General features: G+C 45.6%; 1 protein-coding gene across 6 annotated transcripts in view; it reads right to left on the reverse strand.

Moving 5' to 3' along the window:
• The window catches only part of PUM1 (pumilio RNA binding family member 1), a 141,022-nt gene that overhangs the window by 25,161 nt on the left and 88,392 nt on the right, over positions 1 to 27,469 (reverse strand). For all 6 annotated transcript variants that reach the window (XM_073666494.1, XM_073666488.1, XM_073666482.1 and 3 more), the window contains exons 15-19: positions 26,297 to 26,564; positions 25,394 to 25,523; positions 24,643 to 24,777; positions 15,709 to 15,846; positions 15,452 to 15,577 (exon numbers count right to left, since the gene is read on the reverse strand). In XM_073666494.1, the coding sequence (XP_073522595.1) occupies positions 15,452 to 15,577; positions 15,709 to 15,846; positions 24,643 to 24,777; positions 25,394 to 25,523; positions 26,297 to 26,564 (797 nt within the window). The remainder of the gene's footprint in view (positions 1 to 15,451; positions 15,578 to 15,708; positions 15,847 to 24,642; positions 24,778 to 25,393; positions 25,524 to 26,296; positions 26,565 to 27,469) is intronic.

The following is a 27,469-nucleotide window of genomic DNA, read 5'->3' on the forward strand; positions in this document are numbered from 1 at the left end:
TATAACGTACTCAATTCAGAGGGGTGTACTCACTTATGCTGAGCACTGTATATATAACGTACTGAGAATACAGAGGGTGTACTCACGCTGAGCGCTGTATGTATAACGTACTGAGAATACAGGGGGGTGTACTCACTTATGCTGAGCCCTGTATGTATAATGTACTGATAATACAGGGGTGTACTCACTTATGCTGAGCCCTGTATATATAATGTACTGATAATATAGGGGTGTACTCACTTATACTGAGCACTGTATATATAATGTACTAATAATACAGGGGGTGTACTCACTTATGCTGAGCACTGTATATATAACGTACTGAGAATACAGAGGGTGTACTCACGCTGAGCGCTGTATGTATAACGTACTGAGAATACAGGGGGGTGTACTCAATTATGCTGAGCACTGTATGTATAACGTACTAAGAATACAGGGGGTGTACTCACTTACTGAGCGCTGTATGTATAACGTACTGAGAATACAGAGGGTGTACTCACTTATGCTGAGCGCTGTATGTATAATGTACTGATAATAGAGGGGTGTACTCACTTATGCTGAGCACTGTATATATAATGTACTGATAATATAGGGGTGTACTCACTTATACTGAGCACTGTATATATAATGTACTAATAATACAGGGGTGTACTCGCTTACGCTGAATGCTGTATATATAACGTACTCAATTTAGAGGGGTGTACTCACTTATGCTGAGCACTGTATATATAACGTACTGAGAATACAGAGGGTGTACTCACGCTGAGCGCTGTATGTATAACGTACTGAGAATACAGGGGGGTGTACTCAATTATGCTGAGCGCTGTATGTATAACGTACTGAGAATACAGAGGGTGTACTCACTTATGCTGAGCGCTGTATGTATAATGTACTGATAATAGAGGGGTGTACTCACTTATGCTGAGCACTGTATATATAATGTACTGATAATATAGGGGTGTACTCACTTATACTGAGCACTGTATATATAATGTACTAATAATACAGGAGGGTGTACTCACGTACGCTTAGCACTGTATGTATAACGTACCGAGAATACAGGGGGGTGTACTCACTTATGCTGAGTGCTGTGTATATAATGTACTGATAATATAAGAGTGTACTCACAAATTTGTATCTCTTTCTCTCTCTCTTGTCCTAGACATATTGTCGTCATGGCGCCGCACTGAGCATGCTCAGTCTATCGAGGCTTCAGACAGAGACAAGCATCCCCGGTTATATTATAGACTAGCTATCGAACCCGTTCTACGTCCGGGTGTCGAGCATTTTTATTGGTATATGGTCTCCCATGCTGGTATGTGCTGCCCCCTCCTGGTATTTGTGCTTCCCCCATCCATGCGCGGCACCCCATCCCTCATCCCAATACCGGTATGCGCGGCACCCCATCTCTCATCCCAATCTCGGTATGCGCGGCACCCCATCCCTCATCCCAATCCTGGTATGCGCGGCACCCCTCACCCCCCAATCCCGGTATGCATGGCCCCCCTCATGCCCCAAATCCTGGTATGCACGGTCCCCTCACCCCCCAAATCCTGGTATGCACGGTCCCCTCACCCCCCAAATCCTGGTATGCACGGTCCCCTCACCCCCCAAATCCTGGTATGCACGGTCCCCTCACCCCCCAATCCTGGTATGCACGGTCTCCCTCACCCCCCAATCCTGGTATGCATGGTCCCCCTCACCCCCCAATCCTGGTATGCATGGTACCCCTCATTCTGGTATGCATGGTCCCCCCAGATCCCTATCCTGGTATGCATGGTCCCCTCACCCCCCTATCCTGGTATGCATGGTCCCCTCACCCCCCAAATCCTGGTATGTGTGGTACTCCTCATCCCACAATCCTAATGTGTGGCCCCCTCATCCCTTTCATGCTGTACACGCATACAAAAAAATAAACACTTATACTCACCTTTCTTCCCTGTGCTCCAGCGCTGCGGTGTCCTGTTCTGCCGGAGTCCGGGGGAGGAGTGCGGCGCCGGAGCACCACGCTGTCTGGCGCTATTTTGCTGAAGACACACTGCAAATGCGTCTTCAGTAAAAATGGCGCCGGATAGCGCTATGCACATGTGCCGATCCGACGCCTCACTCCTGCCCCAGTCTCCAGCGAAGGCGCCGGTCAGGTAAGTATCTAAGTATGGCGCCGGACGTCGCGGTATGCATTCAGTGTCTACACATACTGTGATCTCCGGCGCCATACACTCCTCTTACCTGTAACAGCTGGATGCCTGCTTCTCTCTGGAGCCAGACTGCGCATCACGCATGGGCAGTCTATAAAGGCTTCAGACAGACACGCATCCCCGGTTATATTATAGAGATAGACTGAATAGTAAAACTGAAACAACTGAATTGTAAAAATTGGCCTGCTCAATGTGCAAACCACCTTCGGGGGGGAAAGGGGTTAAAGATCAAAGGAGAACAAGTGACATGGAGCACATCATTTGCTGGTAATGTCAGAAATATACAGTGTTTACATAAATTAAAAAACAACATACCGTAAGTCAATCAAGTTCAACCTTCCTTGACCATTCTCTATCGCTGCATTATTTAGAAAAGCCATGCCATTTGTTGTGAGAACAGCATTGTCTTTTTTCAGTGCAGATATACCAATCTGCCATTATTTATTGCCATTCCAGAGAGTGACTGCTCTAACTGTAAAGAACTCTCCTATTTAGATGCAAAAAATACCTTACCTCCCCATGTAATAAGTCCTCTTTAAGGTCTTTGGAAGTGATTAAGTCATGTACCAGTCCTTTGTATGGACCACACATATATTTATACATGTAAATGAGATCTCCTCTGACACATCTTTTTTCAAAGCTAAACAAGTTTAACTATTCTAACCTCTTACTATATAACAAGACCAGAAAGGATACTTCAATATATTATGGCATACCACCCTGGTCAGGTGATCTGTGAAAATATCATGAAGCTGCATAACAATCAAGCTCATATTATACAAAAATTATTTAGTTAAGAAATAGGTAGTAAAAAGTGTTCTACAAAGTTTTAGTAGCATAATGGAGTCACAATCAGTATTCACATTCTTTCAGATGAAAGGTTTACCTTCTCTGACCAATTGCAAACTCAAGTTGATAGGCCACGTTTGGCCTTTTATAGGTATTTACAGTTGAAAAATGTAGCCACAAGTCAATTCCCTCACTCCACACGAGAGTATCATACACTTTGACATGAGCACAGGTCCCAAAGGTTTAGTGACAGCACTTTATCTACTACTAGCTGTACTACCTGGCTTCGCCCGGGTTAATAACTGCTGTTAGCAAAATAGAATGTGTTAACAAAAATGTATTCTCCACACAAAAACCACAAAACAAATAGATAGAAATGTAATTATTAAAAGGCAAAAACTAAGCTAATAGAAGCATTTCACAACATATATTTCAACACCAGAGATATTCCACACAGACTTAACTAAATTTAGGACCTGTGAGTTTCTGCTACTCGTTGCAAACTATTGTTCCTTTTCTGAAGCACAATGTCACGGCTTTGAAAATCATTACCTACAATCAAGATGGCTACCTCATCAAATGTGGGAGCATTGAAACGTCGCTGATGTTCACCTTGTGGTGTTTTGTCAGCTCGAATGACAACATTGTAATCGTCATTTGGCATGCATTCAAGTGCAGTCTTGAAAAGTTGAACATATAGATTGTTGGAGTGAAGGAACTGCTGCAAAATAGTGACAATATCAAGGCAAGTGTTAGGAATTAAAGAGCATCTCCGCTGAGCCTCTGCTTCTGCATTTCCCATAAAGAAGAGTTCAAGAAATTAAGGTTCTTCTCCTTGTAATGGAAGCAGTGAGCCAATTGAGTGGTAAACCTGTCCTTGAACTTTAAATGTCGGCATAAATCCTATTGTAAACATTTCTTTTGTTGCACCAAATGATGTCATTTGGAAGCAGGAGTTGTACTTCCTAATGTTGTCCAAGAAATGCTTTGATATTGTACTGGTACCTGTCATCAGAGACTTTAGGGGATCTAGTGGTGACAGGAGAGGTGGAAGTTTTATCTTGCCATTTGCACAGCATATACCAGGCGGTTCATCTTTCCATTTCAGGGCACTGCAGTACATGCAGACCACATCCATTTTTCCCATCTGAACTTTAGGATTATCCTGATAGTTTATGTCTGACTGGTAACAAAAGGCAGCATGTTTCAAATCTCCAACCATTTCCTGTGTCCTGGTGGAACAAATGGCAATTCTCTTAGTGGCAAGTTGGCCTTCTCTCTGCTGAGATGACTCATTGGTCCTTGAGGAAGCAGCTCTTCTTCTCTTATCTGCAAGCCTTGCTTCACTCTCCTCAGAAATTCATTGGCTCTTGAGGAAGCAGTTCTTGTTCTCTTGTCTGCAAGCCTCGCTTCCCTCTCCTCAGAAAGTTCATTGGCTCTTGAGGAAGCAGCTCTTGTTTTCATGTCTGCAAGCCTCGCTTCCCTGTCCTCGGAAAGTTCATTGGCTCTTGAGGAAGCAGGTCTTGTTCTCTTGTCTGCAAGCCTCGCTTCCATCTCCTCACAAAGTTCATTGGCTCTTGAGGAAGCAGCTGCTGTTCTCATGTGTGTCAGCCTTGTTTCTCGGTCTTCACATTTTTCATTGGCCCGTAATGCAGCTTTTCTTTTCGCATCAGCTGACATTCGTGCCATGAAATTCCTTTTCTTATGAGGCATTATTGTAGTAAAAATAGCTGTAACTGGCAGTTTCTATATCCTCTCACACAGAAGTAATGTGACTGACATCAGCTTTTCCACCAACACACCCTAACTGACATCTTATTACCTTACACAAGCTTTGTTATACTGAGAATGTCCTTTGTTGCCTATATTAACCAATCACAGCTCAGATTAATTAACTGTAGCAAAATAGAAGCTGAGCTGTGATTGGTTGCTATTGGCAGCCTGACAAATCTTTGTGAGATGAGTTTTGTCAGTGCCGAGGGTGGCATAGGTGTTCAAGCACGTGGTAGTGTGTGTTCATATCCCCGTGTGTGGTGAGTATGAGTATCCCATGTCGGGGCCCCACCTTTGCAACTGTACGGTATATACTCTTTGGCGCCATCGCTCTCATTCTTTAATTCTCCCTTGTTCACATGTGGCAGCTGTCAATTTTCCTCCAACACTTTTCCTTTCACTTTTTCCCCATTATGTAGATAGGGGCAAAATTGTTTGGTGAACTGGATCGCGCGGGGTTAAAATTTCACCTTACAACATAGCCTATGACGGTCTCGGGGTCCAGACGTGTGACTGTGCAAAATTTTGTGGCTGTAGCTGCGACGGTGCAGATGCCAATCCCGGACATACATACGTACATACACACACATACACATTATATATTATATTATATTATATATTATATATATATATATATATATATATATATATATATATATATATATATATATATATATATATATATATATATATATATATATATATATATATATATATATATATACATATACACACACACACACACACATATATATATACACACACACAGCTTTATATATTAGATGTGTCAGTCTCTCCTGTACTCAGCTGCCTATCAAAGAGAAATGAAAAAGTCCAATTCTTAAACTAGCGGATAAGTTTGGGTGGAAAACACTTTAGTACATTGTACGTCAGAGTTGCTTGACTCCTTCCACACTACATAAAATGGGTAGAACGTTGCGTGACTGCTGTTAAGTGTCATGCTGGCATATTGTATGGGACAAAGATTTTGGTTTGAAGTTGTAAACATTTTATCAGAAAAAGTGGAGGCCCCTATAGATTACACAGCTGAGATGTGTTTAACTGGAACTTTAGATTAAAAAATATTTGCACCTTTTTTTGAAATGCATTTTATACGTTTTCACCGGTTTGATAATTTTTGACTGTTTGCAAAATTCATGACCCATGTGTGCCATTTTGATGAATTTGGTACAAAAAAACATCAGTGAATACTACAAAATTTAAAAAAAGGACTTAAAGCTAAATAATGAATTGGACTTTTAGTGTATAAAAATAGAAGCGGTCCTCAAAAACGTAAGAAGAAAAAAATGGGGAAAATGAAACAACTCGCTACTTGCTTACAACCCTCACCGAAGCCATGTCCAACAAGTGTCCTAATATGAAAGCACAACGATGGGAATTTTATTCTGTATTGCCTGGAAATTCTCTATGTAACCTGTAAATTGGAACAGATGATTTGTGTTTTCAGGGCACTCTTCTCTCTTCGTGTATGTCATGCAATCCCTGCATGTTTTGTGGCTGTCTAACAGCCGCAAAAAATGCGGGTGAAGGGACTCAGACATATCACTCGAGCACTCGTGACACCCTAGACAAACTAGTAACAAAGCACTTGCACTCATCACTAGTAACAATATCTTTGCTTTCACGTTCACGTATTCTTTAATAAAATGTTTTGGGGCAAACAATGTCCTACAAGATGTTTGCATTTAGCAAGAAGAACTACAGAAGTTCAGGGTTGAAATTTACTCTAAATATTTGCAAAAACTAAAAACAATACTACTACATGTGTGCATGGCTGTTTATGATACAAATGAAGGGGGTCATTATAGAAGGTAAATTGTATGGAAAGACGTAGTTACTTACCGGTAACGGGATTTCTCAGAGCCTATGACGGCACCACAGAGAGAGGGAATCCGCCCTTCAAGGACAGGAAACCTACAGATAAAAAGGGCAGTACCTCTCTCCCGCATCGGTTGTTTACAGAGCACGAGAGGACCTCCAGGTTAATAACACAATATACCATATTATTATGATGCTTATCAGGAACACAATGTGACTATATATAAAACTACAAAAGTGCGCACACCAATGCGTGAAGGGAGGGAATGTACAGGTGTCGTCATGGGCTCTGAGAAATCCCATTACCAGTAAGTAACTACGTCTTTCTCCTTCCCCCGTGACGGCACCACGGAGAGAATTACAGAGAAATGTAACATTAGGGAGGGAACACTGCATCCAGAACTCTTCTTCCAAAAGTAAGGTCTGAAGAAGAGGCCAAGTCCAGCCGATAATAATTAAAGAATGAAGAGGGAGATGACCATGTAGCAGCTCTACATATCTGTTCTATTGAAGCCCCAGCTCTTTCCGCCCAGGCGTCCAGGAGGCTCCTACTGCTCTCGCCAAGTGAGCCTTCAGATTCTCTGGGGTGGCTTCCCCACGTGAAGAGTATCGCAGGGTGATGGAGTCTCTAATCTATCGCGCCAGCGTGCCTTTAGAAGCTTTCTGCCCCTTTTGAGGTCCCTGAAAGCACACAAAGAGCCCTGTCCTTCCTACACTCCTGTGTGGCCACTAGGTACTGGATCAGGTACTTTCTGACGTCTAGTGTATGCAAGTCCCTTTCTCCCTTGTTTCTGGGATTGGGGCAAAAAGAAGGGAGGGAGATCTCCTGAGACCTATGAAAACGTGACGCCACTTTTGGTAGGTATGCTGGGTCTGTTTTAAAGGAAAACTCTATCCTCCAAGATTTGTGTGAATGGAGGGCCTGCAGATAAAGCCTGGATATCAATGACCCTGCGTGCTGACGTGAGGGCTACTAGTAGTGATGTTTTAAGGGACAGGGTTCTTAAAGATGCGTCTACCAAGGGCTCAAACGGAGGCTGGGTTAGAGCGGTGAGAACTAAGTTTAGATCCCAAGGAGGCGTGATCAGAGAGGGGAGAGGTCTAGATCTAGTCGATGTCCTGACAAACCTAGTTTATCCATCTATCCCTAGCCAGGTCGCAGTTCTATAGAGCCCCTAATGTTGCGATCTGAACTTTCAGGTACTCGTGGCTAGGCCCCTTTCCAACATCTTCTGCAGAAATTCTAAGATAGCAGACAATGGAACCCCTCCATCCAACCCGGAACCTGACAATGAAAGGAACTTTCTCCAGGTCTTCCCATGAAGTCTGGTGGTTACTTGCTTCCTACTTTGTAGTAGTGTGGAGATAAAATTTGGGGAAAAACCTTTATTCCTCAGGAGAGCCCTTTCAAATTCCAGGCAGTCATATGCAAGTATTTTACCCGAGGATGACAGACTGGCCCCTGAGAAAGAAGGTCCGGAAATTCCGGGAGGACCCAGGGGTCGGAGATGGACATCATCCTCAACCAAGAGAACCATGTCCTCTTCGGCCAAAAGAGGGCTATGAAGATCTCCTTTGCTCCGTCCGTCCTGATCTTTTTTAGAACTGCCGGAATCAGAGCGATCGGAGGAAAGACGTAGCCTAGAGGGAAATTCCATGGAAACGTGAATGCCTCCAACGCTACAGGATTCCCTCTGGGGTCTATTGAACAGAACGCCTCCAGTTTCCTGTTCTGACTGTTGGCGAATAGGTATATAGTAGAAAGACCCCACAACTTTACGATCTGACTGAACACCGATTCCTTCAATTCCCCTTTGCCCTGTCTCAGATGGGTTCTGCTCAGGTAGTCTGCCCTGCAATTTTCCACTCCCCTTATGTGTAGGGCCGACAAGGACTTCAGATTGCTTTTGGCTAACTGAAAGATAGACTCTGCCACTAGCATCAGAGGACGGGAGCGGGTACCCCCCTGGTGGTTCAGGTATGCCACTACAACCCGGTTGTCCGAGAACACTGTTACGTGGTGACCCCGCAGAGTCCAGGAATTCCAAAAGAACAAATTCCACTGCTAGCAATTCCTTCCTGTTTGAGGATCCCAAACTCAGATCATTTGTTCAAACCCCATGCGCTACCTGATCGTTCCAGTGAGCCCCCCAGCCTCTGGGGCTTGCATCCGGGGTCAGGATCTGATGGTCTGAAATCACCCACAGAACCACGGAATACCCCAGGTTAAATTGTCCGTCCTCATCCACCATCCCAGAGAAGAAGTCGTTTTTTCTGACAAGGTTAGCTGACTTTCTAAATGCCCTTTTAGAGAGCTTTCAGCTCCTAGAATCTCCCACTGCAACTGTCTGGCATGTATCTGAGCACATTGAACAGCCGGAAAACAGGTAGTCAAGGAACCCAAGGAGGGACACAGCTTTTCGTAAAGACATCGACGGGTGATCCTTTACCCGAGAAGCCTGGGCTATGATCTTTTGAATCTTCCCAGCCGGGAGACGACATTCTTGATTTTTCAAATCTAGTATGATGCCTAGATATTCCTGTACTTGGTTTGGCTCGGTTCTGGATTTTTCTATGTTTAAAAGCCAACCTAAGCTGATCAAGGAATTCATGACCCTCGACAGTTGGTCACTGCAATGCTGGAAAGAACTGCCTGTTATCAGAAAATCGTCCAGGTATGGGACAATCAGTACATCTTGTTCTCTCAGGTGTGCAGTTACCTCGGAAATTATTTTGGTAAATACCCTTGGAGCTATGGCTAGGCCAAATGGGAGAGCCATATACTGGTAGTGCTTGAATATCCCTCCATGGATATTCTTCCCTGAGAAACTTCTGATAATCCTTGTGGATCGGGACGTGGTAGTAAGCGTCCTTCAGGTCCAGAACAGTCATAAAACAGTTCAATTTCTTGAGGTTTACAATCATCCTGTAAGTCCCACCTGGTTTTCTCTTCAAGAACAGAGGGGAGTAGAATCCTTTGCCTCTTTCCTGGGCTGGGACTTCTTGAAGGACTGATTTCTCTATCAAACCTAGGACCTCCTGCTCTAAGGCTAGCTGCTCTATGTTTGAGGATCTTTTGGGAGTCACTATAAAGTTTGGACGGGGGTTTGAGCGGAACTGGAATTTCAGCCCTGATTTTATTATGTTTAGGATCCAGGGGCTGTTGAATATGCCTTCCCAGGTCGGGAGAAACAAGGATAGCCTTCCCCCCCAACCTGGGAAAAACCTTCATTGGGCAGGCTTCCTATTATCATCGGGAGATCTGCTGAACAGGAAACCTTTGGTCTTCCTCCTTTTATTCTCCCACTTATCCTGGTCCCTGGGTGGTTTTCTACGGATATATCTCTTACTCTGAAAAGGTTTCCTATAAGAATTGTTGGACAGAATAGGGAAGCGTTTTTTTTATTATCCCCGGCTTTGTCTAGGATATCGTCCAGAGTAGTACCAAACAAAAATTCACCCTCACGGAATGGTGCATAACCTCGACTTTGTTTGGAGATCTCCCGGCCAACACTTAAGCCAGATGGCCCGACGGGCTGCATTAGCTAAACTTGCTGCCCTGGCTGCTAACCTGACCAAGTCAGCGGAAGCATCAGCCAAAAAAGCAGCGGCTCCTTTCATTAAAGGGATGGAGTCTAAAATAGTATCTCTAGATGTTTGCTCCCTTAGTTGTGTCTCTAGCTCATCCAACCAGACCATCAGGTTCCTAGCCGTACAAGTGGCTGCCACCGCGGGATTCAATCCTCCCCAGGCGGCTTCCCATGAACCCTTCAGGAAGGTGTCTGCTTTTTTGTCCATAGGATCTTTCAATACACCCACATCTTCAAAGGGGAGTGAACCTTTTTTGGAGGACTTAGCTATAGCCACATCCAATTTTGACACTATTTCCCAAAAGGAACGTACCGGGTCATCAAATGGGTATTTTCTCTTCGGGAATAAAAGGCCTTTCCTTCCTGGTCTTTTCCACTCCTTTTTAATTAAAGAGTGAACTTTATCATTAAGGGGAAAAGATCTCCTCTTTTTTTGTTCTAGGCTCCCAAACATAATATCCTGGACAGATCTTTTGGGACGAGGGTCTAGCAGCCCCATAGTTAGCCTGACGGCCCCGATGAGACCATCCGTCTCCTCTATGGGATAGCAGCTACGCCTGCTTCTATCTCTGGATAAGGATGACGAAAAACTGGAAGGATCCAAATCCTCGTCATTATCCCTAGAGCTACTGGATCCAGAGTCTGGGGATGCATATTTAGCTTGTGACTTTATAATGGATCTTAATTCTGAAGCAAATTTTGGGGTTTCTTGACATATGGTTCGCTCTATACAAGAGCTACAGAGTCTTTTTTCCCACATGACCCTTCTGTGCAAAATGCACAGATCTTGTGTTTAGTCTTGGTCGCACTTTTCCTTCCCTAATGAGAGAAGAGAAAAAGGGCCTCAATTATAAGGTGAACTTTCACGCAGATCACTCACCATCCAGACGGAAGAAGGAGGTACCAGGTTAGGAGGAGGAACCGCTTTGGTGGATGGGTTCTCTCTCAGGTTTGATGCCGCACTGATGTCCTTGCTGTGCTGGGACGATCTGTCGCATTGCCCACTCCAGCTGTTACCACGCTCGTGATGACGGGAAGGGTCCTCCTGACATCCCGTTTCTTTATCCCGCTTACTCCTCTGCTGCTGCAACTAAGGCTGCGGTGGTGGTGGTGAAGATTGGGGATGCAGAATCTGCACCTCCTGGTGCTCCTGGTCACTCATGGCCGATAGGGAGACTGCCCGAGCGCTGTCAGAGGTAGACCGCATGCGGCAGCCGGATCCCAGTCAGGCACTGCAGCGCGCCACGTCACTGGGGCGCGCCACATCATGGGACACCATGTCATAACGCCGCGCTCCGCCCACTGGAACCCGGAAGTTCCTGCGCACTTCTTACCAGCGCGGCTGCAGCCGGCACATGCCGTGAAAAAAACCCGAGGGAAGCAGCATCTCAAGTCCTCCGCTGCCTACCCCCCGCACACTGACCCCAGCGGTGGCGCTTCACGACAACGCGCCTGTCGAGACAGGGAACCCCCGCTGCCTGTATCAGACAAGCCGGGCCTGGAATCCAACGGTGAATTCTTCTGCCACTCAGGCCTATTTCTTCTTTAAAGGTACGCCGACCGTAGGTTCCCTGACTGTAGGTTCCCCGTCAAGGACAGGAAACCAACTGATGCAGGAGAGAGGTACCGCCCTTTTTATCTGTAGGTTTCCTGTCCTTGATGGGCAGATCCCCTTTCTCCGTGGTGCCGTCATGGGGGAAGGAGAAAAATAATTAGAACGGTCATTGTAATTACTTCAATTTCTGTCATGTCTTATAGTATCAGTTCTTTACAAAACAAAGATATGTTGTATCTTAAGAGTCAATGTTAGCTGCACAGCTCAATGCATTACTTTAAAAAAGCTATACAAAGCTTTTCTAGCAATCTATGGCATTTATTAAAAAAGATCTGTCAGCTTTGTTGACTTTGGTTTTGGAAATGCATAACCAGTGGATTCCACACCCCCCGCCCCAGCGGCAAGCATGGTGGAGGAGCAGGTTTTCTCCTGTCAGATCACTAACTGCTCCTTCATCCAAACCCCACTGACACCCTCCGTTACTCTCCCCTCTTTTGAGGTGCACTGTGTGCGCATCTACTCCCCCTCCAACTGGCTGGCTGTCATTTATAGCCCCCCATGGCCAGCCTCGACTTAATTACTTCACTTCCTTTCTGCTGACATTCCCACTGTCATCACGGGTGACTTCAACATCCCTATTGACACTTCCCTCTCAGCTGTCTCCAAGCTCAATGGTCTTCCGCAGCCACTCACAAACATGGCCATACACTGGACCTCATCTTCACCCGTCTCTGTTCCCTATCTAACCTCTCCTTCTTTCTGACCACAACCTATTTACATTCTCTTCCCTCTTCTCTCCAGGTCCACAATCCACACTCCACCAACTTGCACACCTTCGCAGAAATCTCAAACACCTTGACCTACACCCTCTCGGAATCACTTCTCCCTCTTACAGACATTAGTTCTTTACATGATGCAGATGTTGCTGCCGCTTTATATATCACCACAACAGCTGCAGCTCTCAATTCGGTCGCCCCCTCACACATACCAAAGCTCACACAATCAAAACGCAACCCTAGCACACCAACCTGACTAAAGAACCGAGACGGGATTCAAGGGTTGCTGAGCGGAGAAGGAAAAGGTCCCACTTCAACGAGCACTTCGTCACATTCAAACAGTCCCTCACTATCTTCAAGTCCACACTCACTACAGCAAAACAAACATACTTATCTCTTATATCCTCCCTGTCTCAACCCTAAACAACTATACAACACTTTCAATTCTCTCCTCCATCCCCCAACGCCTCCTCCCTCTCCGCTGAAGACTTTGCTTCACTCTTCAAACAGAAGAATGACACCATCAGACAAAGCTTTTGCCTAAAGTCCCCATAGCCCCTCATATCTACTCAATCCTCCTCATCCACCATTACGGAAGATCAACTTTCCTCTTTACTCTCCAAGTCACACCTCATCACCTGTGAACTTAACCCAATCCCGTCCCACCTCATCCCTAACCTTATCACAGTCTTCATCCCAACCCTAACCCACCTTTTCAACCAGTCACTAACAACTGGCGTCTTCCCCTCATGCCTCAAATCACATCCATCTTCAAAAAGCCCTCCCTTGACCCATCCTCTCTGACTAGCTATCGCCCCATTTCACTTCTCCCCTATGCCTCAAAACTACTGGAAGAACACATCCATATTGACCTGTCCTCCCAACTCTCCTCCTGCTCCCTCTTTGACCGCTTACAATCTGGCTTCCGACCATACCATTCTACTGAAACTGCCCTAACTAAAGTCACCAACGACCTACTAATCACCAAATCCAAGTGACACTACTCTGTCCTCCTCCTGGACCCATCATCTGCCTTCGACACAGGGGACCATTCCCTCTTACTACAGACTCTCGCATCACAGACTTGGCCCTATTTTGGATCTCCTCATATCTAACAGACAGGACATTCAGTGTCTCCCACTCGCACACCACCTCATCTCACCCCCTATCTGTTGGTGTCCCCCAAGGTTCAGTCCAAAGGCCCCTGCTCTTCTCCATTTACACATTCGGCCTGGGACAGCTCATACAGTCTCACGGTTTTCAGTATCACCTCTATGCTGATGACACACAGATCTACCTTTCTGAACCTAATATCACCTCCTTACTAACCAGAATCCCACATGGTCTGTCCGCTATTTCATCCTTCTAAACTTAACATGGATAAAACAGAATTAATCATCTTTCTTCCATCTCACTCAACCCTCCAATCTGACCTATCCAAGTCAAAGGCTGTCCACTCTCACTAGTCCCGCAAGCTAGTTGCCTCGAGGTAACCCAGGACTCTGATCTCTCCTTCAAACCACATATCCAAGCCCTTTCCACTTCCTGCAGACTCCAACTCAAAAATATCTCCCGGATCCACACACGAATCTGCAAAAACACTAGTGCATGCCCTCATCTCCCGTCTCGATTACTGCAAACTCTTGCTCTGTGGCCTCCCTTCTAATACTGTCGCACCCCCTCCAATCTATCCTAAACTCTGCTGCCCGACTAATCCACCTGCTCCCCGCTATTCCCTGGCCTCTCCCCTGTCAATCCCTTCACTGGCTCCCCATTGCCCAGAGACTCCAGTTCAAAACCCTAACCTTGGCATACAAAGCCATCCAACAACTTGTCTCCTCCATACATCTGTGACCTAGTCTCCCGGTACTTACCTGCATGCGACCTTCGATCCTCTCAAGATCTCCGCCTCTACTCACCTCTTATCTCCTCTTCTCACAATCGCATACAAGATTTCTCCCATGCATCCCCCCTACTCCGGAACTCTCTACCCCAGCACATCAGACTCTCGCTTACCATGGAAACCTTCAAAAAACGACCCTGAAGACCTACCTCTTCCGACAAGCGTACAAACAGCAGTCACCAACGCTCCACCATACCGCTGCACGACCAGCTCTACCCTCACCCACTGTATCCTCAACCCATCCCTTGTAGATTGAGCCCTAGCAGGCAGGATCCTCTCTCCTCCTGTACTAGTAACCGTCACGTTTTGGTTCAAGATTATTGTAATTGTTTTTGCTATGTATACCCCCTTTTTTACATGTAAAGTACAATGGAATAAATGGCGCTATAATAATAAATGATAATAACCTACATTGATAACAATGTTGTGTTTTTCTTCAGTTATTTTTCCTAGAAATATAGGAATTATTTGAAAACTGGGCGTTACAATTTCCCCTGTCAAAGGTCTTGTCATTAACACTCTTGGAGAATGTCAGCGTGCGGTTCAATTTTTTCATGGACCCATAGACCTGCATTACAGATTTTGATCCAACACTCGGATGAAAATCAGGAGATGTGTACTATTTTTTCCGGGGACCACTTGGCCCGAGGAAAAAAAAAAACAGACATGTGCACAGTCCAATACAATATCATAGGTAAGAGTAATATCCGGAAAAAACCCGGATTGCACTTGAATGAGAAAAATCGGTCGTGTATACAAATCACTGCTGACAGATTTAGGGTTTAACAGTGGCAAATTCTGGCACACACCTACTGATATCTCTCTCAGTTTCAAATATATTCATAAGTTTTCAAACAGAGTAACAGGGACAGCACAAGGTAGCCTCTTTATAAAAGATGCTCCAAAATGTTTAGGTTATGAGTTAATGAAAATCTTTTACTAAAACAGATAACAGAAGACCAGGCAGATGTTGAACAACCACCCTAATATATATAAAAATATATTACATATATGATATTATTATATACCTGTACTAACTGCTCAGTGTGCTGGTGTAACTCCTCCAGAATAGGCAGTGTTTGCTCAGGAAGGCAGTGCTCCAAAATCCTCTGAATAACTCTGCAGCCATATGGATGTGTGGAGAGTGCAAACACCTGCAAAATATATGGTCTGAGATCAAAAAGTATTTCCACACCAACGCATAAAAATGGAAGCAAATTCATATCATAACATCAAACCATAACATATCCATTTTACGTGTGAAATATGTTTGTTTGTTATCTACCTGGCTCTTGAAGGCATCAATGATGAACTGCAGAGACTGTGGCTGAACACACTCTATACACTTCTGTACAACATGATTTCCATTTTGGTCCTTAACACATTTCAAAACGTGACCGTCCAACTCCCGAACCATTTCGTTCTAAAGAAACAAGATTAATTCAAAGTGACAAAGAAAACCAGACAGCAGTAGAGTCACCAACTGGAAAGGCAAAGCTCGCATCTACGGCTTTCATATGCATAATGCAAGCAGAAGTCAAATTAAATATTTTGTCCAGGGTGACTCATGAGCTACTTTTACCAGTAAAAACAGCTTTAACTTCTAAAAGACAATCTAGCGTACTGAAATGTGGACTGTACATACCTTGGTTCATGAGAAAATTATGTTTTAAAGCAGGTGTTGAAAATTTCCACAGGTTCGCATCACATGCCTATCTCCTGAGAAAGCATATGGAACGATTTACATGGAGATGCATTAAGTCGCTGTTTCACATCTTGAATTGTTTCCGCAGATACTTTCGGGCGCCCTCCATCATGCCTATCCAGTAATGTTTCGGTATGTTCCAATTTTTTTTACCAATGACAGAACACACTGTTTGGAAGGTGGATTTCAACCTCCAAGATTCTTTACAAACTCACTTTGGCACCTGTTTAAGGACTCCGTTTGACAGTAAGTTTTCACAATGAAAACACGCTCCTCCAAACTGTATCTGTACATTGTTAAAAAATGAAGAAGGAATTCAGCAGGAGTCAAATGCAAGTATCTCACAAACTACCGACGAGCAGAAAGGCGTGCACAGTGAGCCTCTCTCGAGTGGAGACGACCACTCTGTGCAAGGATGTTTCTCGTCGCTGAGGTTCATTGCACTCTCACTTCTCATGAACCAAAGCATGTACAGTCCAAATTCCAGTATGGTCAACCGTCTTTTAGAAGTTACAGCAATTCTTCTGGGTAAAGTAGAGAGTGAATCACCCTCTATAAGACAATTTACAGTAGTGCTTGAAAGTTTCTACATTTCTAAATGTAGATTATGAGAACCAAATCAAACAAAAATGTGTAAAAAATTTTAGACTGTCATTTTTTTTAAATAAAAATGATTCAACATCACATGTCTGAGTGTCTAAAGTATGTGAACCTTTTCTTTCCCCCTTGAGTAGCAATAACTACATCTAAATGATTCCAGTAAATGCTGAATATTCCTGTATATCTGCTCGGAGCAATTGTATCCATTGTAACCTACAAATGAAGAGGGTCATTATATAAAATAAATTGCATGGAAAAATAAGTAGAACAGTCATTGTAATTACTTCAATTACTGTCATGTCTTATAGTATCAGTTCCAAAACAAAGATTTCTTAATGTCTACAAACCTTTGCATCTTAAGACTCCATGTTAACCGCACAGCTCAACACATTGCTAGAAAAGCTTTGTACAGCTTTTTTAAAGTAATCTATGGTATTTATTAAAGAAGATCTGTCACCTTTCTTGGCTTTGGAAATACATATCTTCCATTGATAACAATGTTGTATTTTTCTTCAGTTATTCTTCCAGTTATTTCAAAATACATCTTAAACTCTGTAACGTGGATGGGTTTTTCCCATGAGCTGCTCACTTCAGGTCCTTACACAACATTCCAATAGAATTTAAGGAGTTGTCCTGTACTTTTTATTATCTCCCCAATGTATTCACCCAGCGTCTACAAGTGTTTTTGCAAATACCTTTGGCTGTTCTTCTTGCCTCTGAGCGAAGCTATCACTGGACGCTCGCAGGCATCACGTGACCTCGGCTGCAGCCGGCTCTGGCTTCCGCTGATGTCACGTCAAGTTCTGGATGCAGCCGGGGGCGTGACTTAGTGCTGCATTCCACTGTGAGTGATGGCCTGTGGGCGGAGTTATCCCACGCGTCACATCCAGCATCAACTGAGCGCTTTCCCTCTCATTCATTGGGAAAGCGCGCGGTGGATGCTGGGTGTGACGAGCGGGGTAACCCAGCCCACAACCCAGCATCAACTTCAGGGACAGCGTCACTGATGTCACACCTCACTTGAAATGATATCAGCGGAATAAAAAGCCGGCTGCAGCTGGCAGTCACATGATGCCGGTGAGCGGCCAGCAATAGTGCTCACAGGCAAGAAGGACAACCAAAGGCATTTGCAAAAACACTTGTAGGCACAGGGTAAATACATTGGGGAGATAATAAAAAGTACTGGACAACTTCTTTAAGGTCAGGAGTTTGACTTGGCCATTCAAAAACTTTACCCATTCTTTTGTAGAATAACTTATGTGCTGTGTGTTATTTAGCTTCATGACCCACGTTCTCTTGAGATTCAGCTAATGGATGTGTTAACATTTTCCTTTAGAATTTGCTGGTATAATTCAGAATTTACTGTTCCATCAATGATGGTAAAATCTTTTTGGGGCAGTGGCTTTTTCCTTTCCTACTATGCACACCATTGTTCAGTGTCTGTCGCCTGATGTTGAACTCATGAACATAAGCTATTTGGAGAGGCCCTTAGCTGCTCAGAGGTTACCTTGGGTTCTTTTGTGACCTTGATGACCATTAGGGATTGTTCATACTTTTTTTTTTTCCATGGCAAAAGAGTAGTTACTTACCGGTAACGAAATTTCTCGGAACCCATGAGGGCACCACGGAGAAAGGGGATCTGCCCTTCAAGGACAGGAAACCTACAGATAAAAAGGGCAGTACCTCCCTCCCACATCAGTTGGTTTACAGAGCACCGAGAGGACCGCCAGGTTAGTAACAGCAAATATGGCATTTTTATTTATATATTTTATATATATATATATATATATTTTTTTTTTTTATTTTTTTTAGACACACCCTGTGACTAAGCAACAGGTAGTAACGATTGTGCACACCCATGTGTAAGAAAAAAGGGAGGGAATGTACAGGTGCAGTCATGGGTTCCGAGAAATTTCCTTACCGGTAAGTAACTACTCTTTCGCTTTCCCCATGACGGCACCACGGAGAGATTGCAGAGCAGTGAAGATTAGGGAGGGACCACCGCTTCCAGAACCCTTCTGCCAAAGGTAAGATCTGAAGACGATGTTAGATCCAGCCGGTAGTGTTTAAAGAACGTGGAGGGAGAAGACCAGGTCGCCGTACTACATATCTGTTCGATTGAAGCTCCGGCCTTCTCCGCCCAGGAGGCTGCCACTGCCCTCGTCGAGTGGCACTGGCGCTGTTTCCCCGCTTGAGGAATAAGCCAGGGAAATGGCTTCCCTTATCCACCTTGCCAGGGCTCCTTTGGAAGCTTTCTGTCTCTTCAGAGATCCCTGGAAGCGCACAAAAAGAGCCCTGTCCTTCCTACACTCCCGTGTGGCCTATAAATATTGCATAATGCACCTCCTGACGTCCAAGGTGTGAAGGGCCTCTTCCCCCTTGTTCTTTGGGGCTGCGCAGAAGGAAGGGAGGGAGACCTCCTGTGACCTGTGAAAAAGGGATCCCACCTTAGGAAGGTACGCAGGGTCGGTCCTAAGCGTCACTCTGTCGTCTAGAATCTGTGTAAAGGGGGGTCCTGCGGATAGTGCTTGGATGTCACTAATGCGGCGAGCCGAGGTGAGGGCTACCAGAAGGGACGTCTTAAGGGACAAGATTTTAAGGGACGCTTCCCCTAGTGGTTCAAAGGGGCCTCTGGTCAGGGCTGAAAGAACAAGATTTAAATCCCACGGAGGAGCCTTAAGGGAGGGGATGGGCCTGGATCTATGAGATGCCCTGATGAACCTGGAGACCCATCTATCCCTTGCCAGGTTGCAGTTATACAGGGCTCCCAGAGCTGCCACCTGAACCTTCAGCATGCTCGTGGCCAACCCCAGCTCCAACCCCCTCTGAAGGAACTCCAGGATGGTAACCACGGGGGCCTCCCCCACTATATCCGTACCTGCAAAGGAAAGGAATTTCTTCCAAGTTTTCCCGTAGAGCCTAGTAGTTACAGGTTTCCTACTCTGCAGCAAGGTAGAGATTAGATTGGGGGAAAACCCTTTATCCCTCAAGAGTGACCTCTCAAATTCCAAGCTGTCAAGTGCAGGTTTGTTACCTGCGGGTGGAGTACTGGACCCTGAGACAGCAGGTCCGGAACTTCCGGAAGGACCCAGGGGTCGGAGAAGGACATGATCCTCAGCCAGGAAAACCAAGGCCTTCTTAACCAGAAAGGGGCAATCAGGATCGCATTGGCCTAGTCTTCCCTGATCTTCCTCAGAACTGCCGGAATGAGAGCAATCGGAGGAAAGGCATATACTAGCTGGTGGTCCCATGGAATCAAAAAAGCGTCTAGTGCTACTGGGTTCCCCCTGGGGTCGATGGAGCAAAATGTGTCCACCTTTTTGTTTTTCCAGTTGGCGAATAGGTCTATACATGGGATTCCCCAAGCCCCCGTGATCTTTTTGAACACTAGCTGGTTCAACTCCCACTCGCCCTGTCTCAACTGGGTCCTGCTTAGGAAGTCCGCCGTGACGTTCATTGACCCTTTTATGTGCAGAGCCGATAAGGACTCTAGATTCCTCTCTGCTACGTGGAAGATGGAGCTTGACGCCTGAAGAAGGGAGATGGACCGGGTACCCCCCTGGTGATTTAGATATGCCACCACTACTCGGTTGTCCGAGAACACTCTCACGTGGTGACCTTTTAACACGTTTAGAAATTCCAAGAGGCCATACTTCACCGCCAGAAGTTCTTTCATGTTGGAGGAAGAACATTCCACCCCCTTTGCCCAGACCCCCTGAGCCACTCGGTCGTCTAGATGAGCCCCCCACCCCCTGGGGCTTGAATCTGTCGTCAGAATCTGGGGTGTCGGTATTGTCCATGGGACGCCCCTGCCTAGATTTTCTTCCTTTGTCCACCATGTTAGGGAAAGTAAAGTTTTTGAGGATAAGGTCAGTCGACCTTCTAAGTGCCCTCTTAAGAGATTTTTCCGCCCTCAAAATCTCCCATTGTAAGACCCTGGTGTGCAACTGAGCCCAGCGGACACCCGGGATGCAGGCAGTCATAGAACCTAGGAGGGACATTGCTCCCCTCAGTGTCATAACCGGATGCTTCCTCACATAGGACACACGGGCTATCATATTTTGGACTTTCTCTTCTGGAAGACGGCATTCCTGACTCCTTGAATCTAACAGGATACCTAAGTATTCCTGTAGCTGAACTGGCTCCACTCTGGATTTTTTTAGATTTAGAAGCCATCCCAAACTCGTCAAAGAATCCATGACTACTGCTAGCTGGTCTTTGCAGTGGCTGAACGAGTTGCCTATAACCAGTAGATCGTCCAGGTATGGGACTATGAGGATGTTCCTCTCCCTCAGATGAGCCATGACTTCCGACACCACTTTCGTGAAGACTCTGGGGGCTATTGCTAACCCGAAGGGAAGAGCCCCATACTGGAAGTGTCTGATTGTGCCCCTTATTGGTATAGCTACCCACAGGAATTTCTGGTAGTCCCTGTGAATGGGGACATGATAGTAGGCGTCTTTTAGGTCTAAGACCGTCATGAAACAGCCTGGAAACAGTAATTTCACACAAGTTTTTATTGACTCCATCTTGAAAGGTTGTATATTCAGGAACTTGTTTAATTTCTTCAGGTTCACGATTGTCCTGAGTGTACCGTCCGGTTTTCTCCTGAGGAATAGGGGGGAGTAAAACCCCTCGCCTGCCTCCTGAGCTGGGACCTCCTGCAGGACTGCTCTGTCCACTAGGTCTAGGACTTCCTGTTCTAGAGCTAACTGCTCTACCACTGAGGACCTTACGGGGGTTACTGTGAAATTTCCTCGGGGAGTGGAGAGGAACTGGAGTTTTAGCCCAGATTTTATCAGGCCCAAAATCCAGCCCACATTTGAAATCTTTTCCCAGGCTGGGAGGAAATGGAGCAGTCTTCCCCCCACCTGGGGCTGCGTTTCATTGGGCGGGCTTCTTGCTGTCACTAAGGGGCCTGTTGAACATAAACCCCTTGGCCTTCCTCTGTCTCCTATCTTCCCACCTGTCCTGATCTTTGGGGGGCCTCCTTCGCATGAATTTTTTGCTCCGAAAACCCTTCCTGAATGATGAACCGGAGAGGACCGGAAATCGTTTTTTGTCATCCCCGGCTTTATCCAGGATGTCATCTAGGGTAGATCCGAACAAAAATTCCCCTTCACACGGGATGGAGCATAGTTTGGATTTTGTTTGGAGGTCGCCTGGCCAGCATTTGAGCCATAGGGCCCGCCTAGCTGCATTTGAAAAACTCCCTGCTCTGGCTGCCAGTCTGATGGAGTTGGCTGAGGCGTCTGCCAGAAAAGCCGCTGCGCCTTTCATCACAGGGATGGCCCCTATAATATCCTCCCTTGAAGCCTGGTCTTTTAGCTGAGATTCCAGCTGGTCCAGCCAAACCATCAAGGATCTGGCTGTGCAAGTGGCTGCCACTGCAGGTTTTACCCCCCCCCCTGCCGCTTCCCAGGCTCCTTTCAGAAAGGAGTCCGCTTTTTTGTCCATAGGGTCTTTGAGTACCCCCATGTCTTCAAACGGCAAGGAAAATTTTTTAGAGGCTTTGGCTATCGCCACGTCAATTTTTGGCGCTTTATTCCAGAAAGAGCATACAGGGTTCTCAAAGGGGTATTTCCTTTTTGGGGCCAACAACCCTTTCCTCTCTGGCTTCTTCCATTCTCTCTTAATCAGATTGTGTACCTGATCATTAAGAGGGAAGGATCTCTTTCTTTTCTGACCTAAGCCACTGAACATTATCTCTTGGATGGACTTTTTGGGATGAGGGTCTACAAACCCCATGGTGGACCTAACTGCTTTGATTAAGCTATCTGTTCCGTCTATAGGGAAACTGTTACGACCACCGTCCTCTGAAGATGAGGAAGCAGATGATGAACAGGGTGATTCAGACCCCGCAACTTCCTCATCTGATTTACTAGACTCTGACACCGGGGAAAGGTACCTAGTTTTTTTATGCTTCTTCCCCCCCCTTTTGGAGGGATTTAAAGGTATCTTCGACTTGCGATTTTATCAGGGTCTCCTCACAGATGGTTTGCTCGATGCATGAGCTACATAGTCTCTTTTGCCATGTGGTGGGTAGATCCGCTGCGCAAAGTGCGCAGGCCCTGTTTTTAAACTTCCCCGTGCTCTTCCTTCCCTAAGAAGGAAAAAGAGAGGGGGGAGGGCTCAAATTACAAGTGAACTTTCATGAAGATCACTTACCCCTAGACGAAAGAGAGAGGGAATACCGCATTCGAAGAGGAACCAGCTCTGGTAGTTGGGTCTTTCGCCGAGGCTGATGCCGTGCCGGAATCTTTGCCACGCTGTGAAGACCTGCCGGACCGACCGCTTCCTCTGTCACCTTGAATATGTTGATGCGGAGGGCCGCTGGAGGGTCCTTTCGTGCGTTTCCTCTGAGGCGATGGTGATGGAGATGTTGAGTGGGGGTGCAGGGACTGCACCTCCTGGGGCTCCTGGTCACTCATACTGCTGATTACAACGTATGCCAGGAAGCATTTTCCCATTGCTTTCCTGGCAATTTAAGCTATGCAGGGACCGCCCCCTCCCCCTCCCATACCGATGTGGGGAGCGCCCCCCTCTGGCCAGGGCACCGCTGTGTCCTACATCTTTCCCGCGCGCGCGTTTGAACTCGCCGCTCCCATAGGGACCTGCGGCCGCGTCACTTCCGGCGCGCGCACGTGGGGGAGCGTCCGCGCACGCGCACCCGCTCGAACGCCGAATCGCTATCCGGCAAGCCTGCGGGGCGCGCGCTGCACAAGGCCCAGACCCAGGGCTCAGGCCTACTCCCAACCCGAGCCCCGGCCTATATTTACCGCCTGGGCCCGACACCACAGGAGACCGCGGCTTGCTTCGCGTCTCCCTGCCACCCTAGAGGCCCGCTGACCCCAGCTGTGGCGCTTCAGGACACCGCACCAGCCGAGGCAGGGAACCCCCGCTGCCTGAGCCGGACTGGTCGGGCCTGGTAAGTAAAATCTTCTCTTCGTTTCTTCAGGATTTTATCCTTAGGTCCCTGTCAAGGACAGGAAACCAACTGATGCGGGAGAGAGGTACCGCCCTTTTTATCTGTAGGTTTCCTGTCCTTGAAGGGCGGATCCCCTCTCTCCGTGGTGTCGTCATGGGGAAAGAGAAAAAAAAGAGAAATAAAAAAAAAATAAAAAATCACATTTGTTTTACAGAGCCAGCAAAGCACATGAGATTTCTGAAATCTCATGCATGTGCTGCTTATTTTTTCATTGCAGATTTGAAGGCTCAAAACTATTTTTCACGTCTGCATCATGTCAATTCTTTCAGCACTTTTGCAGCATTTTTTACTTATCCAAATGAATGGGGGAAAAAACACATACAAAAGCAAAAACGCACAGCGTTGACATGCTGCAAATTATTTTCTGCACCAATCTGCAAGTCACAAATACTCAACAGGTGCATGACACTTCAGGTTTCTCATTCACTGTTCTGGCATCAGGATTGCTTCAGGTTGTCACAAATCTGAGTGACAAAAATGCAACAAATCTGCAACGTGAGCACACCGCCTTAAGAGATGGTTTTGTAACCTTCTCCAGCCTGATGACCATCAACAACTCTTCTGAGGCCGTCAGAATTTTTTTTTGCTTGTTTTGGCCATGATAAACTTCCACACAAACATATATTGTAAAGATCAGGCTTTGATAGATACCGGTTTGTTTAAATAAGTCAGGTCACCCACTCACACCTGATTGTCTTCTTAATGATTGAAAATGCTAGATGTCTAATTTCACCTTCAAATTATCTGCTAATCCTACAGCTTTACATACCTTTTGTCACTCAGAAATGTCATATTAGTTTTCCTCAAAAAAAACAACTCATTTGCTTGATTTGGTTCTCTACTTTTAGGACTTGTGTGAAAATCTGATGTAGCCAAAGCCAAATTTATGCAAAAATATGGAAAGTTTATACAATATATTTACTTACAATGACTTGCTGGTCAGGTGGAATAAACTCCAATGCCTTCTGTATCACCCGACACCCATACATTTGTAAAGCCAGGGATAGTACATGTCCTCGAATACGTTCTGCTAGCGCCAACTTCTGTTCTAGGCTCCCAAACTACAAAAGATCATAGTATGTATTTAACTTCTGGTTCACTTTTAAAGCTGCATCAGATAAATTACAAATATCCATGATGTATTCTGTTAAGGCCCCATCACACTAAGCGACGCTACAGAAATCCCGACAACGATACGACCTGTCAGGGATCGTTGCTGCGTCGCTATGTGGTCGCTGGTGAGCTGTCAAACAGTCAGATCTTTCCAACGACGCAGCAGCGATGCAGCGACCCGTAACGATCTGTATAACGATGCACGCCTATGTGTTTCTGTGTCTGAGTCGTCAACAAGGTCGTTGGTAAGGTGTCAAACACAGCGATGCATGCTACCCAGCGGGGCCTCAACGATCAAAGAAATGTCCAGACCATTCCGACACGACCAGTGATCTGACAGCAGGGGCCTGGTCGCTGCTAAGTGTCAAACGTAGCGAGATCGCTGCTGAGGTCGCTGTTGTGTCACAAAACTTGTGACTCCGCAGCGATCTCGCTTAGTGTGACGGGGGCTTTAGAAATAGATTTCAACAGCAGACAAACAGTGGCTTATTATACATTTGTTTTCTTACATACAACATTGATTAGTAAAAAAGGCTTAAGTAATGTGAGATACAAAGTGCCAACCTCGAAAAACTTCTGTATAACATAGTTCCCGAACACATCCACCATGAGTTGATAGGCTGCCTGCAGAATCTCATTGAACACCAACTGCCTTTCCGCTGGGGTTGCTCGTTCAAGTTTCAGTTGTATGAACCTGATGGAAAGCAAAACATGAGGCTTTCAGATCACTGTAGCTCAACCGCTTCTCAGACAAATGCTAGGTGATAAATGTATGATCACTGGGGGTCCAACTGCTGGGAACTCAACCGATTAAGAGAATGAACCACTCCATTTACAAAGTGAACACAGGACCCACCTTCTATTAATCAGGGATCCAACAGTCAGACCCCCAGCAACTATACATTTATCACCTGACTTATGGACAGGTGATCAATGTTGTTTGCTGGATGGCAGCTTTAAAGTTACATAAGCAAGCATTTCATTTGATTTAAATATAATATTGTCAAAAGATTGTAAACTTACTACAGTTAAGGGTATGTGCCCACGATGCGTCCAGACCTGCAGCCCAGACTGCGCTGAAAAGCCGCCGGCGGCTTCCGCTCATCTATGCAAATGAGCAGCGGACATTTTTTTTTTCACATCTGGACTTTCCTCATAGTGGTTAGTCTATGGGGAGAGCCCGCATGTGAACCTCCAAGACAAATTGACATGCTGCAATCTGGAAAGACATGCCCCATGTCAATTTCCGCAGGTGAGCCGCAGACGCATAGTTTCTAGAAATCCCATCCACTATGCTGTAACATCTGGCAACTGCGGGTTTGACGCTGCTTAAGTCCACAGCGTCAAAACCAAAGCGACTCCAGATCGTGGGCTCACAGCCTAAAAGTAAAATTCATGTACAGTGTCATATTAAGTACAGTCTTTATAGGCTGTGAAAGAGAAGATACTAAAGCTTTTCTGATTTACCTAGATCCATGCTGGTCCTGGGAAAACTCCATAATATGACCTGCAATTTCTCTCAGTTGTAGGTTGGGATAGCGGTTGTTCCGGAAGTCTTCTAGCAACCTGCTTCTACCTGATGGCATCACATCAGACATGCCATAACGGAGTCGGGAAGATGGAAAGAGTGTGCTGCTTGGGCTAAACAAACTTGATGCACTGCTTGCACTGCGGTACTTTGCCTCTGCTCCTGGTGCAGCAGATATGTATCGCCCACTACCATTAGTCAGGCCTCCTTTAAAAACAAGAAATATTACTTTACAAGAACCTAAATAAATGTAGTAGAATTATGTAGTGGCCAGCTTCATCTCACTGGATCTAAACAAGCTAACATAAGCTATAACATTATCACGGCCAAACATCAAGACCTGGTGGTTGAATGTTCTACCACCAAACCACAAAAATGCGCTTTAGTAAAAGGATTCAAAATACTATAAAGCCCGCAGGGGTGAGCAATCACGTTCATATATCCAGCTAGAAAAGCGGTGTTGTATAAAACCTTATGTACAGCTAGTGCTCCATGGTAAAAAAAAAATGAAATAAAGCAAGTAACCCTTCCCCCCCAGCTGCCCATTTACATGGACTGGCCAGAGACACAATACGACTGCTGATCGGTAAACTTTGACCATTTGGTAGTAGTTTAAAATGGCTGTTTAAACAGGCAGACCAAATTAAACCATGAGCACTGAGCAGTCTATTCTAAGTCACTCAGTGAGTATAGGCTGCCATGTTCCTCCACAGTGTGCGAGTCCAGTATACATAGGACGATGCACCAAGAATTATGATCTTTTGCCCTGCACAAAAGAGCACTTCACCCAATGAAGAAGCACTTTGCTTATTCATAGGCAGCCTGTTCACATGGCAAGTTAATTGTGAAACAAGTGTAACATGATCTTGCAGTGCAAATGCAGCTTAACCCATTAGTGACCACCAATATGGCTTCAAACTGATCTGAGATACAAGATAATAGCATCTGGGAATGGTTTAACCCCATCGCAACCCTGAGATTTCTGTTTTTGCATTTTCGTTTTTTGCTCCCCTTGTTCCCAGAGCAGTTTTATTTTTTGGTCAATATGGCCACGTGAGGGCTTATTTTTTGCGGGACGAGTTGTACTTTTCAACGCCATTACTTGTTTTACC

Source organism: Phyllobates terribilis, unplaced genomic scaffold (assembly GCF_046119375.1).
Source record: "Phyllobates terribilis strain yellow unplaced genomic scaffold, ASM4611937v1 Scaffold_2__4_contigs__length_985480577, whole genome shotgun sequence".
Classification (NCBI taxonomy): Eukaryota; Metazoa; Chordata; class Amphibia; order Anura; family Dendrobatidae; genus Phyllobates; species Phyllobates terribilis.